The 15184-nt window shown below is 41.8% G+C and overlaps 1 protein-coding gene across 1 annotated transcript; it reads left to right on the top strand.

Annotated features, from left to right (window-relative positions):
• The first annotated feature begins 197 nt into the window (after window positions 1-197).
• Window positions 198-12580, top strand: LOC140737950 (beta-klotho-like). The gene is made up of 5 exons (XM_073064819.1): window positions 198-1165; window positions 5676-6180; window positions 8492-8760; window positions 8951-10130; window positions 11101-12580. Exons 1-5 carry the CDS (start codon window positions 416-418, stop codon window positions 11418-11420), a joined length of 3024 nt encoding a protein of 1007 aa, XP_072920920.1. The 5' UTR covers window positions 198-415; the 3' UTR covers window positions 11421-12580.
• The last annotated feature ends 2604 nt before the right edge of the window (window positions 12581-15184 follow it).

The following is a 15184-nucleotide window of genomic DNA, read 5'->3' as shown; positions in this document are numbered from 1 at the left end:
ATCATTATTTCGTATGTAGGGAAGAGGTTCATGGATAATGTACAATGTGTTCCATTGTACAAGACTCCAATCAATCCGACAAGGGCATACTGATATACTGAGGGATAGGTAAGTAGCTAAATAAGTGGATAATAATGCATCATTAGTGGCTTACACTATTATTTTCCAGTAATATTGAACACTTCGCAATTGATGAATTCTGCCGCGGACCTATCCGGTGCGCTGTTTCAGCAACGATTAAACAGCTCGTGCTAGAAGTCCGGGCGAAGCTAATCATTGACAGAGATCAGATATAACCACGAAGCTAAACTAGTGCTTGGCTCATAGTTGGCAACAGGCTTCCGCCGGAGTTTGTTAATATTTTTGCAATAATGAACTGACTCGGGTTTGACTTGGGGGGCTCTAAGCATGCACGATGGATAAACGCGGATTAAGGAGATGTTTCATAACCCTCCTCCTGCTTGACATTGGAAGAAGCGCAACTGTTCGAGGCGAACCTGGGGCAGGAAAAGTTCTCTGGGAAAAATGGAGCCACGATTACATAAAGAACAGCAAACGTTTTCTCTCTGACACCTTTCCGAAAGACTTCATGTGGGGCGTGGGGAGCTCGGCGTTTCAGATTGAAGGAGCTTGGAACAAGGATGGGAAAGGGCCTTCTGTCTGGGATCACTTCACCCACAAAGAATTCTCCAGATTCTACAACACAACCGCGGATATCTCCAGCAACAGCTATAACTTCTTTGACAAGGACTTGGCCGCTCTTGAATTCCTGGGTGTTTCTCATTACCTCTTCTCCATCTCGTGGCCCCGGTTATTTCCGAACGGAAAGGTGGAATCAGTCAACAGCAAGGGTCTGCAGCACTACAATACACTCATCGACTCCCTGATAGAGAGAAAAATGATTCCCATCGCCACTCTCTACCACTGGGACCTGCCTTTCGCACTGCAGGAGCAATACGGAGGCTGGACGAACGAGACTATGGTTGGCATCTTTAATGAATATGCGAAATTCTGCTTTCAGGCATTCGGGAATCGCGTTAAATATTGGATCACAATCCACAATCCTTTCCTAATTGCCTGGCATGGGTACAGAACTGGAAGCTACCCCCCAGGAGAGAAAGGAAATCTTGCAGCTATGTATACTGTGGGGCACAACATGATTAAGGTAAAATCTAAACTGAACCTGCGTTATTTTTCCATTCACAAATCAGCAAAGCAGACTTAGTTATCTGTTAAAAGCGAGTGGGTATTTTCTTCCTCAGAATAAACAGCCTGCTCTGAAAATAGGACATCCAATCTGAAGTATGATCTTTAGGAAGGAGAATGCATTACTAATTATGGAAAATAACAGGCATTCTTCCATTTTATAATAAAAGATTTTCTTGCCCTTACGATGAGATTACAATAGACAATAAACAGTAGGTGCAGGAGTAGGCCATTCGGCCCTTCTAGCCAGCACCGCCATTCACTGTGATCATGGCTGATCATACACAATCAGTACCCCGTTCCTGCCCTCTCCCCATATCCCTTGACCCCGCTATCTATAAGAGCTCTATCTAACTCTCTCTTGAATGCATCCAGAGACTTGGCCTCCACTGCCTTCTGGGGCAGAGCATTCCACATATCCACCACTCTCTGGGTGAAAAAGTTTTTCCGCACTCGTTGTCGTGTTGCTTTTTGATCGCGTATTGGCCTGTGGCTTTTTTGTCCATAATCCCATCATCTCCATCATCGCTTTAGCTGCTTTTCCACTTTGTGAAGAATACATCGATATTTTTGACCTTAAGACTCATCATGAATGCAGACTAGTTGGATCACAGTGGTTGAAGATTATTATCATGTGAAAGACATAGAAAGGGTGGATTTTTTAAAGTACCTCCAGAACAGAGTGTAAATAGTCCAATCAGAGAAGAGGAAATACTGGTCCTAATCTTAGGGTAAGTGGGAGATATCCAATGAGAGAACTTTGGAGACTGTGGCCATAACCCTGTAGATTTTATGGTAGTTATAGAAAGGGAGATGGATGATCTGGAAATGAAGGTTCTGAATTGAGGGAAGGCTGGTTTCAAAATTAACAAACAGCACATGGCAAAAGTATACTGGGAGCAGATACTTACAGGTAGGTCTCATCAGACCAGTAAGAGTCAATCAAAAGTGAAATAATAAGAACCTAGTGATCATAACGGCGAAAATGTGGTGTGCAAGTTCAAATAGCCCTAGATGTTAGAGATATTGGAGATTGATGAAGGAAACATATGGTAGGTATAGAGAATTGAAAACTTTAGGAGTAGAGAAGCTGTAGGCGATACTTTAAAAGTCAAATTAGAAGGGTAAGCAAAGAGTAATAAATAACCTAGGAGCATTTTATAATTATAATAAGTGCAAGATGATAACAAAAGAAAGTGAAGGGCCCATTAGGAATCAACATAGAAATCTTACATGGAGCCAGAGGACACAGATGTGGTCTTAAGTGAATATTTACCCATCTATCCTCTTTAAGGAAGACAAGATAGTTGGAGAATTTGAATGCGAAGGGGTGGTAGAGAAGTTCTAGGATATATTGTTATTAAAAGGAGGAGGTATTTGAAGGTAGGCATGAAGGGATAGGGGATGTGAATGTCACACACCCAATAATTGTTTTGATGGCCTTTAAATATTCTGTAAGTTGAACTGTGAACATTTTTTCTTTGAATACTGATTCTTACTTTACCTACTATCCTTGTAGTTTTCCTTGTGGACATTATATGTGAGTCTTAAAAAGTGAGTAGGGCCTCTCGGGACTTGTCTGAGGAGCAGGAGATTGTTTGCTTTAATAGTAAATAGGGTTAATTAGCAAGTGCCAATGAAAAGAAGCGGGGTTTGACCGGAGCAGCCATTATTGGAGTGGCCTTTGTGTGAGTGGACAGTGTTAGAGTGGTCGGGCTTTGCCTCAACAAGTGGAGGCATAACAAGTGTGGGCAGGATGGTGGTTCAGGCAGTGGAATGCCCCAGCTGTGAGATGTGGGACTTCAGGGTAACTAATGATCTCCCGGATGACTACATCTGCAGGAGGTGTAACCAACTTCAGCTGCTGGCTGACAAGGTCAAGGAATGGAGGCTGGAGATGGATGTGCTCAGGATTATCCAAAAGGGTGAAAACTTCAATGATCAGTCTTTTATTGAGGTGGTCACACCCAAAGTGAGGCTTCAGACAGATGGGTGACCACCAGGGGTAGTAGGAGGAGTAAACAGTCAGTGCAGGGTCGTCGTCCCCGGCCATTCTCCTTAGCAATGCATATACGATACCCCTTTGGATACAGCTGGGGGTGATGTCCTATCGGGGCACAGGAGCAGCAGCTAGACCACTGGCTCTGAGACTCAGTGGGGAAGGGTAAAATCAGCCAGGGTGGCAGTGATAGTTAGGAAGACAGACAGGAGATTCTGTGGCCGTAAAAGGGAAGCCAGGATGGTGTGTTACCTCCCAGGTGCTAGGGTTCGTAGCAGCTGCAGAAAATTCTCAAGAGGGACCATGAGCAGCCAGAAGTCGTGATGCACATTGGCACATAGGTAGAAAGGAGGAAGAGGTCCCGCACAGTGAGTACAGAGAGTTAGGAAAAAGGTTCCAGAAGGTGACATCTATGCTAGTGATCTTTGGATTTGTCCTGGTCCCATATCCTAGCCAGAGCAGGAATAGAATGAAGGTACAGATGACTGGCTGAGAAGTGGTACCAGGGTCAGGGTTTCAGACTTCTGGATCACTGGGATCTCTTCTGGGGAAAGTATGACCTGTGCAAAAAGGACAGGTTACACTGGAACCTGAGGAGGACTATTCTCCTTGCAGGCAGGTTTGCAAGACCTGTTGGGGAGGATTTAAACTAATCTGACAGAGGGATAGGAACCAGAGTGACAGGCTGAGAATGGGGAAGTTGGTATATGAGTCAATAGGGTTCTGAAAGAGGTAGCTGAAGAGATTATGAGGCATTAGTAATGATCTTTCAAGAATCACTAGATTCCAGAATGGTTCTGGAGAACTGGAAAATTGCAAATGTCACTCCGCTCTTTCCGATGTGACGGAGGCAGAAGAAAGGACATAATGGATGAATTAGCCTGAGTGCAGTGGTTGGGAAGATGTTGGAGTCCATTATTAAGGATGACATTTTGGGGTACCTGGAGGCATGTGATAAAGTAGGCCAAAGTCAGCATGGCTTCCTTGAGGGGATGTCTTACAGTACCAGACAAATAATTTGGAATTTACAGGCAGAGTAGAGAAAGGAGAGTCAGTGGATGCTGCTTACTTGGATTTTCAGAAGGCCTTTGACAAGGTTCTGCATTTGAGGCTGCTTATCAACATGAGCCTATGGTATTACAGGAAAGATGCAGGCATGGATAGAAGTTTGGCTGATTGGCAGGAGGCAAAGTCTCAGAATAAAGGGGGCTTATTCTTGTTGGCTGTTGGTCACTAGTGGCGTTCTTTTCTTGTCATATGTCAAAGATTTGAATGACGGAATTGATGGCTTTGTGGCCAAATTTGAGAATGATACAAAGATAGGTGGAGGGGTAGGCAGTGTTGAGAAAGCAGGGAGTTTGCAGAAGGACTTGGACAGAGTGGGAGAAGGAGGAAAGAAATGGCAGATAGAATCCAGTGTCGGGAAGTGTATGGTCATGCAGTTCAGTAGCAGAAATAAAAATGAAGACTATTTTCTAAAAAGGGAGAAAGTTCAAAAATAGAAGTGCAAAAGGGACCTTGTGCATGATTCCCTAAAGGTTAACTTGCAGGTTGAGTCGGCGGTAAGAAAGGCAAATGCAATGTTAGCATTCATTTTGAGAGGACTAGAATGTAAAACCAAGTATGAGGTTGCGAAGCTTTATAAGGCATTGGTCAAAATGTACTTGGAGTATTGTGAGCAGTTTAGGGCCCTTCATCTAAGAAAAAATGTGCAGAAATTGATAGGTTCTTTGTTAGTCAAAGGTTACAGGGAGATAGCAGGAGAAAGGGGCTGATAAGAAAATAAATCGGCCATGACGGAATAGCAGAGTAGACTCGATGGGTCCAGTGACCTAATTCTGTTCCTATGTCATATGGTCTATCCATATAATTTCATAACTTCAGAATAAATTTAACAAATAGAGTTCTCAACAATAGGCAGATTCTAAAATTAAGCAGAGCAAACAGTGCGGAAATAAGTGAAAATAGATATTAAATAAGAGAAACTGTCTCAGTAGGAGTATAATTGGCTTCCCACTTTATATAATGTTTCTGGCTTGGTAGGACTGCTAATTGTTCATTTCCTGGAAATTGCACTTATATAAAAGGAGTATTTTGGGCTGTCTGTCACTGAAAGCTGGGAAGATGGTTAAGCCAACTCTAAAAATTTTCCAATCTTCTTCATCTGACCCAAAAGCAAGTAAGCCTTCAAGTACAAACTAGGGACACAGTGAAAAGAGAACCTCAGTGCTCTGTCTATTGATGATTTTATATGAACATAAAAAGGAGAGGGATTCAGTTTGTTAGTGAATTGTGTTCAGAGACCACTGAGAGTGGAGCGTATAATACCTCACATTTCTTGTGCCTTTTAGATAATCCCCTCTATTCTTCCACATTTACTTCATGACACGTATTTGTAAAAAAATGAATAAACTTAGGTGAGGGTTTGAATCTAGTAAGAGTTTTGTAATCCATTGTCACCTTTTTGCAGGCACATGCAAACGCCTGGCACTCTTATGAGACGGAATTTCGCAAATCACAGAAAGGTTTTGTGTCGATAGTTCTGGGCTCTCATTGGATTAAACCAAAGAATGAAAACTATAACTACAAAAACTTCCAGCAGTCGATGGACATAATGCTTGGGTGGTTTGCCAAACCAATCTTTGTAGACGGTGACTATCCTGAGAGCTTGAAAACACAAACCAATCCTTCTCTACCTAAGTTCACTGAAAAAGAAAGGTGCCTCATCAATGGAACTGCAGATTTCTTTGCATTCTCCTTTGGGCCAAATAACTTTCGATTCCTGGAAGGTACTCTCAAACATGGAGTTCATTTATCACTCCACCTTGGACAAGTCTTGAACTGGATAAAAATGGAATACAACAACCCCAGGATTCTTATTGCAGAGAATGGGTGGTTTTCTGATAATAGTGTTAAAACAGAAGACACGGTTGCAATTTACCTTATGAAAAAGTTCATAAAGGAGCTATTAAAAGGTGAGTGACTACCATGTTATTGTTACTTCTATCTCGATTGATAACCAAGGCGAGATTTTATATATTTAGTAAAAGCAAGGAGACTCACATGGGCAGCTGATGTGGAGATTGCCTTCTGAGTATGGCAACAAGGAGTCTTAGGATTTAGCAGTGGGTTTGCAGTAGAATGGGAGCCAGTGAATACAGCTGGCAATTCTGCTGCATTATTGAGGAGGGTTACTGAAAAACAGTTAGCTAATCGGCACTGCATAGTCTCAGGACCCAAGAAATCCTGAGATATGGAATAAGTACAATAAAGGGGTGCAGAGCTACTATAGCAAACATGATCTCAATGAATGGGGCAGGCTTGACAGGCCAATTTCTGCTCCTATTTCTTACATCCTTATATTCATCTGTCACTCACACCCTTGTATCAGCAATCAGGGAGAAGTTAGGGCTGGCCTAAAGAATTTCTAGCAGGAACACTTGTATCATTTTGATCTGGTTGAGAAGGAACTTATCAAGGAAATGTATATTGTGGGGATTCCCAACTAAGAGCCCTTGTACCTCCAACACGGTGGACCATGTTTCAGAGAGAAAGATGTTCAGTCAACCTCAGGTCTATCAGGAGTTCACTGCCTGGGCTGTAACTTAGCGCATCTGGCTCTAGTTTGCTTTCCCTAAGGCTGTTCTGTGTGAAGAAATAAGCAGGGATGCATTGGGCAATAGAGGTTTATGTACTCAAATATCCTATTCCTCAATACAGCTAATTTCCTTCTTTATTCTGTTGCCATCCAGTTACCTCTCCTTTCATTATTATCTGTTTGATTTTTCCTTTATTCTTCATTTTCTCTCAACTTATGTGACCCTCCCACTACTTAATTCCCCCTCTCCCACTTACCACACACAACTCCTTCTCTTTCTCCCATTGCCTGGTCTTATACAACACCAACATATTCGTTCATTGACTATTCTAATCTGACACATTCGCCCTCTACCTATTCTTTCACCATTTGCTCTGACTATCTATCCCTTTCTTTCATTACCACGCATTTATTATCACTCAAATCATACTCTCAATTTTACCCATTCACTCCTCCTGCACTATCACCCACTTCCCAGTCACTCAATATTCCCCCTCTTTTATCACCTGCTCCCTCTTTCATGAGCATCCATTCTCACTCTTATCAACAATCCCATTACTAACCAGCCCACGTTTTCACTGTTTACTCACTCCACCCTCTCATCATTCACTCAGACCTCCCTATTACTTACCTCCCTTTTAATCAACCATTAACTCTCCCCATCACGCTCTCCACATTCCCACTACTCTAACAGCTACTCTTTTCATTATCACTCTTTTTTACCTCATTGTTACCACCTTATACTTTTCCCAAAGTCATCCTCCGCCTTCACGCTATCACCTATTCACCCAGTCTCCTGTTCCGTCCTCCACTCCACCCACACAATCCTCAATCACAATCAGACTCCCAGCCTCTCTTACAGGTACCACCCCTTATTAACACCCACTCTTCCTTCTTTCTCACTCACTCTATCTCTATCAACCCCTCATTATCAACCACTTCCATCTTTCAATATCGCCCATTCTTCAGCCTACTCCTCAACTGCATCCACTACCTGTTAACTTCCCATTAATGTGCAAAAGACGGCAAACTGTACAGATACAAAACGAGAGAAAGAAAACAAAATAACCAATAATTGAGCAATAAATATAGAGAAAATTAATCGTAGACTCATTGAAAGTGAGTCCGTAGGTTGTGGGAACAATTCAATGATGGGGCGAATGAAGCTAAGTTATCCCGTCCGATTGAAGAGCTTGATGGTTGAGGGGTAATAACTGTCCCTGAACTTGGTAGTATGGGGTCCTGGGGCTCCTGTACCTTCTTCCTAATGGCAGCAGTGAGAAGAGAGCATGACCTGTAGGGGGGTCCTTGATGGTGGATGCTGCTTTCCTGCATAGATGTCCTCAGTGGTAGGGAGGGCTTTACCTGGGATGGACTGGGCTTTTTGTTCAAGACCATTGATGATTCCACACCAGGCCCTGATGCAACTAATCAATATACTCTCTACCTCATATCTATGGAAGTTTGTCAAAGTTTCAGTTTACATACCGAATCTTCGCAAACTTCTAAGTAGAGGCGCTTCGTGCCTTCTTCATGACACTTACCTGCTGTACCCAGGACAGATGCTCTGAAACAATAACTCGGTTAAATGAAATTAAACTAATAATAATGTAATAAAGAAGACTCGTAAATGAACCCATAGTGATTTCCCAGTTCTCTTTGATTGAATGTGGTTTTATTCCGGTTAGCTATCCGCTTTGATGGAGTCAAGGTGTTTGGCTATACCGCCTGGTCCCTGCTGGACGGCTTTGAATGGCAGCTCGGCTACACCGTGGCACGGGGGTTGTTCTACGTGGATTTCAGCAGCAAAAACAAATCCAGGACTGCGAAATCTTCCGCTCAGTTCTACAAACAAATTATAGAACAGAATGGATTCCCAGTGAACGAGGTTAGCCGCAGCGTAAATGGACAGTTCCCGTGTGACTTCTCCTGGGGAATTGCGGACACGGCGCTGCCTGTAAGTAGAGTTTAATCTTGGAATTAGGGCCGTCTCGTTCAAAAGTCAATTTGACTTCATGAACCTTTCGGGGTTGGGGGGGGGGGGGTATGTTGAAGTCGGCATATTAGTCCTCCGTTGGAGTTGCAACGTTAAATTGACTAAGTTCCAACTTCTTGTTTACTTTTATCTCTTATTTTTGCGGTTGCAGGTGAACAAAGCGAGCTTATCTCTCGAGTTTGTTGATCACAACCTTTATATTTGGAACTGCAGTGGAGATCAGAAGCTTTACAAAGTCGCCGGAGTGACCATGTGGCCCCGTCCATTTAAATGCACCGACTTCAGCAACTTCAAACGGCACGTGGCGCTGGTGAGAAGGATGAATGTGACTCATTACAGTTTCGCCTTCAAGTGGTCCCAGATATTACCTCGCGGTGACTTGTCCAATGTCAACAGGAGCATTCTGAGTTACTACCGTTGTATCATTAGCGAGCTCTTAAAGCTGAACATTGCGTGCACCGTCACATTGTATCATCCGACCTACCGTGATATTGATATACCTGAGCCGCTGCTGAGTGAGGGAGGGTGGCTGAATAAACGGACAGCCATGGCTTTCAACGATTATGCAAAGTTATGCTTTCAAGAATTTGGTGATTTGGTTAAAGTGTGGCTCACAATGAATGAACCGAATATAAACGTTCAGAGAAGCCACGATACTTACAAGGCAGCTCACAACATGCTCATCGCTCATGCCCTGGCCTGGAACACGTACAACAATGACTACAAGGAGAAGTATGGCGGCCTCGTGTCTCTGACACTGCGTGCTGACTGGACGGAGCCAGCAAACCCTTTCCTTGAATCGCACCGACAAGCTGCCGAGAGACTCCTGCAATTCCAGATAGCCTGGTTTGCAGATCCCATTTTTAAAACTGGCGACTACCCACTTACAATGAGAAATTATATCCTCGCAAAAAATAGAAAAAATCTCACGCAGTCACGTTTGCCACGTTTCACCGACGAAGAAAAGCAGATGATTAGGGGAAGTGCAGATTTTTTTGCTATGAGCCATTTTACCACAAGGTTGGTTTTACACAAGCAGAACACTGGCACCAGGCATGAAATGGATCACGACGGGAGCTTATTGAGAGATGTAACTTTGCCGACATTCCCAGCCCCTTTCCATTCGACCTTTCCTTTCCTCTCCCGCCGCCAAAATCATTGCGAGATGGCGGTTTCACCGTCGGGGATACGTAAGGTTTTGAAATGGATCAAATCTCACTATGGAAATTTGGACATTTTTATCACGGCAAACGGAGTTTGGGACAATGCCGCCGTCAGTGATGACCTTCTAATATATTATCATAAGCATTATATTAATGAAGTATTGAAAGGTGAGTCTTAATAAATAGGAACAAAGTTATGACCTTGATCTTGGAAGCGGCAAATGAGTTTCAATTATAAATGAGTGTGAGGTGATGCCATCGTAGGAATTGTACTATGGATATAGGGCACTAGGGAGTCTAAAGGAACAAAGGGACCGGGTGCATATTTCGTTGAAAGCGGAGTGGTGGGAAAAGGCACTGAGCACACTGGCATTGCCCCTCTACTCCCTCTTAAACCTTTCTCCTCTCACTCTAAATCTATGCCGTGTGGTTTTGGGGGAAAGACTTACCATCCAATCTACCTATACCTGTTATAATTTTAAACATTTCTACAAGGTCGCCCCTCATTCTCCTCTGTTCCAAGGAATAAAGACCCTGCCCTTTTAGTCCTGGCAACATCCTTGGAAATCTTTTCTGTACTGTTTTAAGTTTAAGCACATTTTTCTTATCCCAGGAACTGTGCCCCACCATTCATGATACTAATATTGTGTTGGTTTGACTTTCCAGACTTGTCTGTATTGAAATCCATTTGCTACTCCTCGGCATACTTCCTGGCCGACCAAGATACCTCGTGTACCTACTTTACTATCACCAGCACCTCCTACTTTCACCCGTAAACTTATTGGCCAGGTCTTGTGTATTTGCATTCAAATTATTTGGGTAAATAATGAATAGCAACGACCCCCTCAGTACATTTGATCTGTTCCTTTATCTCTTGAATTCGGAGAATATATTGAACCTGGCGTGGGCTGGTAACTTTTATTTACGCATCCCGTAGACATTTCAAACCTTTGTTACTGCTACACACGCTATTTAGTCTAATTTCGGGCGGACGTTTAGAAAAGCACGTTGCGCTTCTGGTTAAGTCAATAAACTATGTATTGGATAGAAACATAGCTTTGAATTGGGGGGGGGGGGGGAGGGAGAGAAGGGTTTTATTTTACTCCAGAAAACAAATTCTTTTTTTTTAAATCCACAGCGCATCTACTTGACCAAGTTAATGTCAAAGGATACTTTGCCCTGAAATTAAAGGATAAAATTTCAAGTAAGCATCCCTCGAGATCCCTCAATGCTTCTGAACCAAAGACTTCATTAGAATTTTACCACAAACTCGTCGGTGCCAATGGCTTTCCTTTGGAGGCGGCTAGCAAACAATGCGCCACTGAGCATGACGGGTCGGTGCAATGCCCCATTTGTACGTTTATAAGAGAGAAGAAAGTATTTATATTTTTAGGATTCTGTTTTCTGCTTATTACTGTGCTGTTTGCTGCGATTATAATCATACACAGAAGAAAATAAAACAGTAGAGTCTTAAACCTGCAACTTCACGAAAGTATCCCCTGGCTTTGCAGTTCATACAACTGTAAGGGTAGCTTTTACGTTTAGCTGGCTGGAAACTATTTTCTCCCTGAATTTCCAACGCAAGAACTGTTCCAAAAATTAAAGGCGACGTCGAAAAGACGAAGGACTGTGAATCATCACCATCAGCTCATTCCAGTTTTTGGATGCTTCTGATTTCTGAACAGGAGATAAATTTTGTGGAGTATTTTATGCGCATTATTAGAGCGTTTCACCGAGGACTTTCATCAAAATGTCATTACCTTGTAATTTATTTACAAACTTTTCAGATCTGGAATCACGTGAACTAAGCATTTTGAAAAAAGATTGACTGGGACCGCACAGCCAGAATATGAAGAGAAAAAAAATGAATTTGGATTTCATCAGACACGCATAGCAAAGGAGACTTAAAACATCCAATCACGTAACAATCTCTGGCACAAAGTGAACTGGCTAATAAAGATGAAGTGTTTTGGAATGGTTAATAGTACTCTAGCAGAAATGGACAATCGCCAACTGTGTCCACATACTGATCATAAAGATCACATTAATATAGACGAAGAAAATAAAGAAATGTGGAATTATGGTAACCTGCCAGAATCTACACACAAAATAAACGATCATAGAATACTCTGACGTTTCTCTTCAAAATACACGCTTTAAAATACTCATTTATCCTAGACAGAACTTAATTTCAATTCCTCAGAGCCCCAAATACAAAGCGCTGATTTTGTTTTATGTAAGACGATGAGAATTCCGAGTCAGCTAGCAATAATCAGTCGACAAGCGAAAGGCATCTGATTTAACCAACACATCCAAACTTCACCTTGAGCGCCGAAATTCGCTCCTACAGCTGTTATTCACTTACCTGGGCTTAAAGAATTGTTGGCCTTGTTTTGATGGCCAGTAAAGGGCCAACGGACCAACGTCCGTTATAAACGAAGAGAAACGTGTACTTTAATACTTCCATTGAGGGAATGGTTTAAAATGCAAATACTTAATTTCATTCTCTCCACACCAGGCTTTGTTACATCCAGAAAATACAATCCTGAAACTTGCTGTGTAACCATAGTATTTTTTCCAACAAGTTATTTTAATTAAAACGTGCAAAATGCACATTACCGTGGGTTTTCACATATATTTTTCGATACTTCCCCACTCCTTTCAGGAAAGGGAATACATGTTCTATTCTGCAAGAATAAAAGGACACTGATGGCAATTATATACAGGCCTGGAATCAGTAGCTGGGATGTGGACTCCAGATTTCAACAGGAAATAGAAAAGGCTTGTAAAAAGGACACTGTGATGATATTCAGATTGTAACATGAAGGTAGATTGGGTAAATCAAGTTGGTAATGGAACCCAAGAGTGAATTTGTTGAATGCCTATTAGGTGGCTATTTAGAGCAGTTTATCATTGACCCTACTAAGGTATCAGCTATATTGGATTGGGTGTTGCGTAATGTAACACAATTAGGGAGTTTAAGGTAAAGAAACCCTTAGGTTGCAGTGATCACATTATGATTGGGTTCAACTTGAAAATTGATAGGGAGAAAGTCTGATGCAGCAGTATTCCAGTGGAGTAAAGGAAAGTACAGTGATATGAGAGAGGAGTGGGCCGAAGTAAATTGGAAGGAGATGCTGGCAGGGATGACAGCAGAGCAGCACTGGCCTGAGTTTCTGGGAAAAATGATGATGCAGGATAGATGTGTTCTAAAGAAAAAGAAATACTCAAAATGGCAAAATTGTGGCCTACAAGGAAAGTCAAAACTAATGTAAAAGCAAATGAGAGGGCATACAACAAAAATTAGCAGATAGAGCTTTTAAAAACCTACAGAAAACAATTACAAGAGAAAAGTTGAAATATGAAAGCAAGTTAGCAAACAGTATCAAAAAAGCTTTTCCCAAACATATAAAAGGATGAGAATGGATATAGGATTGCTAGAAAATGAGGCCAGAGAAATAACAGGGGACAAGGAAATGGCTGATGAACTAAATGACTATTTTGCACGAGTCTTCACTCAGTACAGTATGCCAGCTGTTGAATGGTAGGAGGGAAGAGTAGGGAGTCCAGTTACTACTATAAGGGAGAAATGCTCAAAAAGCTTGAAGACCTAAGAGTATGTGTATCACCCAGACCAGATGAACTGCAAAATAGCGTTCTGTAAGAGGTAGCAGTAAAAGTGGAAGCATTAGTTAATGATCTTTCAAGAATCATTGGACTCTGGGTTGGTTCAGGACTGGAAAATCACAAATGTTACTCCTCTCTTTATAAGAAAGGAAGGAAGCTACAGAAGAAAATTAGGCACCAATTAACCTCACCTCAGTGGTTGGGAAGATGTTTAGAGTTAATTGTTAAGGATGAGGTTATGGAATACTTGGTGACAGGACAACAAAACTTCAAAAATGTTTCCTTAAAGGAAAAATCTTCCCTAATGAAGCTATTGGAATTCTTTGGGTATACAAGCAGGATAAAGGGGAAGCGGTGGATGTTTTATTTGGATTTTCAGGCCTTTGACAAGGTGCCATACAAGTTAACAGCCCATGGCATTACAGGAAAGTCACTATTTTGTCCATATTGTCACCTTCCCCAAATTGGAGAACAGCTTCCATCTGGGTACATCGCAGCCTTCTAAACTCCCATCTAATTCTATAACTTCAAGTAACCCAATTTACTTTTTTTTTAATGAAAAGAAGCCAGTTCCACTGCAGGTCAACCATAATCATCAGGCATCTCTCCCTCTCCACTAACAAAAGCTCAATCTGTTTGAGCATTTTTGTATATTTGTTTCTAAAAAATATCCTAGTTACTGTTCCAACATTTGCTTCAGGACAAACTGCCAGTTGTAGTTTTGATGTAAATTCGAACAGCATCCATGAAAGGAAAAAGCAAATGCTTAATTTTGAAGACATTTCATCAGAAGTTTTGATCAGAAAAGCTAATTCCATTTGATTCCACAGATGCTTCCCAACTTGCTGCCTTTGTTTCATTCACACAATAATGTTCTCCAGCTAAATGCAGATTTATAAAGGGCAGCCACCGCTTTACAAAGGTATTATTTGCTTCTGTTAACAGCATTCGTTTCACTCTTTCTGCATCCAATTGAATCTCTATTCACAGTAATGTTAATTCTGTTCAATATAAGTTTTGCTAATGTAGGTAAGAGCAACGTTATACCCAGCTATTCAAATGCAAATATCTGGGTTTGTGCCTGATCCTTTAGTCATATCTTGACTATATTAGCAAGGAAGGCAAATGTAATGTTAAGCATTCATTGACAGGACGAGAATGGAAGCAATGCTGAGGTTTTATGCAGCATTGGAGAGGGTTTAGAAGGTTAATAAGAATGATCTCAGGAACGAAAGGGTTAACATATTAGGAGGGTTTGTTGGCTCCAGGAATCTCATTAAATAGTCCAGGGCACAGCCTCAAGAGTACAAGGACATCCCTTTAGAACAGAGATGAGGAAGAATTTCTTTCGCCAAGGGGGGAGGGATTTGAGATTGCACAATCATTGCCACAGACAGCTGAGGATGACAAGTCATTGGGTTTACTTAAAGCATAAGCTGATGGGTGTCAAAGGTTACAGGGAGAAGGCAGAAGAGGGGAATAATAAATGAACCACGATAGCATAGCAGGGTAGACTCAATGGGTCAAATGGCATAATCCTGCTTCTGTGTTTTATATTAATCAAAGATCCTAGGAATAGATACTGCTAGTAATGT

The sequence above is a fragment of the Hemitrygon akajei genome, chromosome 13, assembly GCF_048418815.1.
Source record: "Hemitrygon akajei chromosome 13, sHemAka1.3, whole genome shotgun sequence".
Taxonomy (NCBI): domain Eukaryota; kingdom Metazoa; phylum Chordata; class Chondrichthyes; order Myliobatiformes; family Dasyatidae; genus Hemitrygon; species Hemitrygon akajei.
The sequence above is the reverse complement of the archived record's forward strand: the minus strand, read 5'-3'. Positions and strand labels throughout refer to the sequence as shown.